At 46.0% G+C, this 4384-nt stretch overlaps 1 protein-coding gene across 1 annotated transcript; it reads right to left on the bottom strand.

The window, feature by feature from the left end:
• Positions 1 to 2272: 2272 nt before the first annotated feature.
• LOC136463616 (CASP-like protein 4D1) lies at positions 2273 to 3594 on the bottom strand. The gene is made up of 3 exons (XM_066462597.1): positions 3336 to 3594; positions 3016 to 3151; positions 2273 to 2885 (listed from the first exon to the last, which is right to left on the bottom strand). Exons 1-3 carry the CDS (start codon positions 3482 to 3484, stop codon positions 2634 to 2636), a joined length of 537 nt encoding a protein of 178 aa, XP_066318694.1. The 5' UTR covers positions 3485 to 3594; the 3' UTR covers positions 2273 to 2633.
• Between the last annotated feature and the right edge of the window lie 790 nt (positions 3595 to 4384).

Genomic DNA, 4384 nt, shown 5'->3' with positions numbered 1-4384 from the left:
AGTACTAAATGTAGACGAAATAAAAAACTAATTGCACAGTTTGCTTCAACTTTGCGAGACGAATCTTTTGAGCCTAATTAGTCAATGTTGGGATAATAATTCACAAATACAAACAAAATGCTACAGTAGAGAATCTTTTACTGTGCAAAGTTTGCACCTTCAAAGTTAGCCAAACTAAACGCGCCCTCACAAACCAAAGCAGCCGGGCCATTACTGCTTCTGAATAAGAAGTTTCGGAACACACACAAGACTGATGACTGAACAGCTCCCAAATTCACCACAAAGGATCAAACCAATAGCAGATAGGAAAATTACATAAGGACGATCGGTAGGTACTGTTGCTGTGAAGGAATCATGGGTTGCTGAAATTAAAAGGGTGCTGCTTTGGTGGTGTTGTGCATCTGAAAACTGATGTTCCAGAAGCACATTACTAGTATGCAGGCTTCCAACACAGGTTCTCCAAAATTCATCAGAAACAGGTCAAACCAAATTTGGTTGTAAGGAAACTCTGAACACAGCCGATAGGCTGTGTTTAGTTCCAGGAAGTAGGAATTTGAGGCTACTGTAGCACATTCGTTTTTATTTGGCAAATAGTGTTCAAACATGGATTAATTAGGCTCAAAACGTTCGTCTCGTAATTTCCCACCAAACTGTGCAATTAGTTTTTTTTCGTCTATATTTAATGCTCCATGCACGGGCCGCAAACATTCGATGTGACAGGTACTGTAGCATTTTTTGGGATATTGGGGTGGAACTAAACAAGGGGTAACTCAATTTGGAGAGATCTTTCTAACAAGTCCCACCCAGAAAATTGAAGCTTTCTTCCAAATTTTAGAAATTCAAGAAACCCAAAGAATTTGCGGAGGGGAAACATCTAGGATTGCTCACTCATGTCATGGAATGTTTTGCCTTGAAAAATCTGACCCAAATCAGTCAAACATGAAGAACGGAAATCACCGAAAATAGAACAAATTCTAGAAAAATAAAACACAAGAACAAGCGGATAGAGAACAAATTTGACTCCGATTTAAAGCAAGGAGGACATGGGTTTGGGTTGCATCACAAATTTATCTACAAGAACATTGTTAGACACCTTCCTTCATCCTCCCACTAAAAAGTGAAGAAACTAGAGCAAGAGGTGCTCAACTCTCTCTACTCCTCTCTCTTTCTCTCTAATAAGCACTTGCTAACCTAGTACAGAAAATGATTAGAGTTCAAGAGAGATTCACGACCCGCGCTTGACTTGGTCTTGATCCCGCCTTGACTTCGGTCAACATAGCCTTCATCCCTTCCACACGCCCTCTTGTCGTCCTTGTGCTTGATGTGGAATGTGGATCACCCGTGGTTCTTGGCCTTGGTCCCTTGGTCCAAGCCATCTTGTCGTCCTTCACGTCCATGATACACCGACATGAACCTTTGTTTGACGTTCATCATCGCAATCAACCACCAAGTCCATCGACCACTGCACATACACAATCATGATGCATGTGGCACCATCACCACTTCGCCTCCAGTTAGTCGTAAGCAAGAACAGTTCAACGGTAAGGATTTACGGTCCATGACAATCACTCATCATACATGATGACAAGGACACATCTTATCCTTGTCACCTCACCGCGTCATGATTTGATTTGCACAATCTTCTACAGCAGGGGCGAATCTAGGATATCGTGTCACTGAGTCAAGGACTAAGCAGCGGGGTCAAAGATGTGTTGATTTTCTATTTTAAGAGCAATTTGCTGGTGGATGAAAGAATTTTTAAAGAGTTTTTGGCAAGTTATCGGGGTCAGCTGACCCCAATGGTTACACATAGATTCGCCCCTGTTCTACGGAGCAAGTAACCAACAAATTGAAAAGTAGTAAAACACACAGTTGAGCACGCAGCGCACCAAATTAGTTAAATTTGTACCAACTCTTATATGTTCTCCTTTTTCTGATGAAACTAAAGCAAGAAGATATCTTTTCCCCAAATTCTATCACAGATGCACCAAATCCAAATGAAATGGCTAAATGCATTCATTCTCCTATGCAGCGGCGGATCCAGGAAATATTTTAGGAGGGACTGAACAACACTGCTGCTCGATCTTAAGTCTCAGCCCCCCTATACTATAGAACTTTGTCTAAAAATTCATAGGGGCTCTACAGTAATTTGCACTGATTCGGTTTGGGTAGGGGGGGCTTGAGCCCCCCGCCCCACCGCTGGATCCGCCCCTGCTCCTATGTAATCATCTGGTGCGGTCTAGAAAAGACATGCAAGATAGACGATCCGGTCTTATAGATAGATCGAAAAGAGACATTTATATATGTAGTACAAATTATACATGGAAAAGAGGGTGACTGCCAGGAGGGTAGCCGAAGGAGGCCTTCCCACTGCTGTAGAGCGTTTGGTAAATGATAATCAAACTGAAAATCTCACATCACAAGCACAGCATATACAAGAGATCGATCATCAGATGAGCCAGGTCGACCGGATCGGAACCATGAATTATTGATCTGAATTCTGAAATCCCCCAATCGCAAGCGGAATTGATCTGAAATGCTGTGTGGGTATGGAAATTGGAAACACAAACTGAGTTAGGAGGGACCGGACGGAATTGATGATCTTGGCTTCGACCGAGCTGGTGACAGATGCCTCAGACGTCGGCGTCGGCGTCGTCGGTCGCCCGGGCCCGGAGCCTGGCCGAGACGACAGTGGCGGCCATGGACAGTACCATCCCGAGGAGGATGAAGACCAAGGGGACGAAGGCCTTGTTGTAGTAGTCCTCGAGGTCGTCCTTGATGCTGTTGTTCTCCCATATCGTGTAGCGGCTCCGGACGAACCGCAAGATGTCGTTGGTGGCGCCGAACCCCGCACCGACGCCGCTGGCCAGCAGGACGGTCACCACCTGCATGCATGTATACGTGATGGATCATCACGCACACGCCACACGCCTGCATGATAGCTAGCTAGCAGTGTGTGTATATATGCATAATAAGCACAGCCGCAACGCGTGTGATGACATGCGGCGTATGTACCACGTCGGCGCACACGCTGAAGTCGAGGATGAGGGAGCTGGGCGTCATCCGCTTGCTCTTGCAGAGGAGGTAGACGGCGACGGGGATCTGCAGCACGCCGCCGGCCATCGCGATCACCGCCACGGCGACCGTGTACCTTCAGTTCATTTGGAGATCGATCACACGCGCACATCACGCACATACAGCAGCGAGGGCACGGAACAAATCAAGTCAAATCAAATGAAACCGTTTGAGCACAGGACCCTTTAGCTTGCTCCATCATCGACCACCTAATAAGCTAGCTAGCCACTACGCGATCAGAGGATTCAGAGGGCACGTACGTGTAGCTCTGCAGCTTGTAGTAGTCAACGCTGTAATCGCGCTTGGTGTGGTTGTGGACCGTGAGCGGCACGCTCACGGCCAGGACGGCGATCATGAGCAGCCGCGCACCCATGCCGGCGGCGATCCACGCCTTCCGCGACAGCGCCATTATATATCTATCCTTTCCTGCTCTTTCCTTAGCCGCGAGCTCGCTAGGGACGGCGACGCACGGACACCGCCACCATGGATGGAGTACGCGCCTGCGTATTGTATTTGTAGTGCAAGGAACGACGACCGAGGTGTAAGTTCCTGGGAAGCATGCAGGAGCAGCTAGCTAGGGCCTTGTTTAGATCACCTCCAAATTTTAAGTTTTTTCACTCTCTCTCCATCACATCAATTTTTAGCCGTTTGCATGGAGCATTAAATATAGGTAAAAAAAATAACTAATTACACGGTTTAGTTGAAAATCACGAGATGAATCTTTTAAGTCTAGTTGGTCTACGATTGGACAATATTTACCAAATAAAACGAAAATGCTACTATTTATTGGGTTGAAAATATTTACAATCTAAACGTGGCCTAGCTGCGATATATACCCGTTGGTCGTTGGGGCGTTGCTCCCATCGTCGTGTCGATCGGGACGCCTACAACTGTCACGGAAAGAGGGGCCGGTCTATGACGCCTACAACCGTCCGGCGCTGCAAACACTACGGACACGACATCATCCTCCGAGGAAACGCGCTTGTACTAATTAATTAAATTCCAGGGAAATTTCGCCCCGAGTTCGGGCTTCGGAGCCATACACGCGAAGCTGAAGCTAATCATTTCGGATGGTCGCTTTCGTAACAGTACAGTCACGGTGTGTGTTCGTGTGTATGGTCGTTTTTATAACAATTAATGCAGTCACGGTACAAATTTGTTTAGCAAGGTCTTGTTTAGATCACCTCTAAATACAAAGTTTTTTCACTCTCTCTTCATCACATTAATTTTTAGCCGCTTTCATGGAGTATTAAATGTAGGTAAAAAAATAACTAATTGCACAGTTTAGTTGGAAATCACGAGATGAATC

The sequence above is a fragment of the Miscanthus floridulus genome, chromosome 7 (assembly GCF_019320115.1).
Source record: "Miscanthus floridulus cultivar M001 chromosome 7, ASM1932011v1, whole genome shotgun sequence".
Taxonomy (NCBI): Eukaryota; Viridiplantae; Streptophyta; class Magnoliopsida; order Poales; family Poaceae; genus Miscanthus; species Miscanthus floridulus.
Note: the sequence above shows the minus strand (reverse complement) of the source record. Positions and strands in the feature narration are given on the sequence as shown.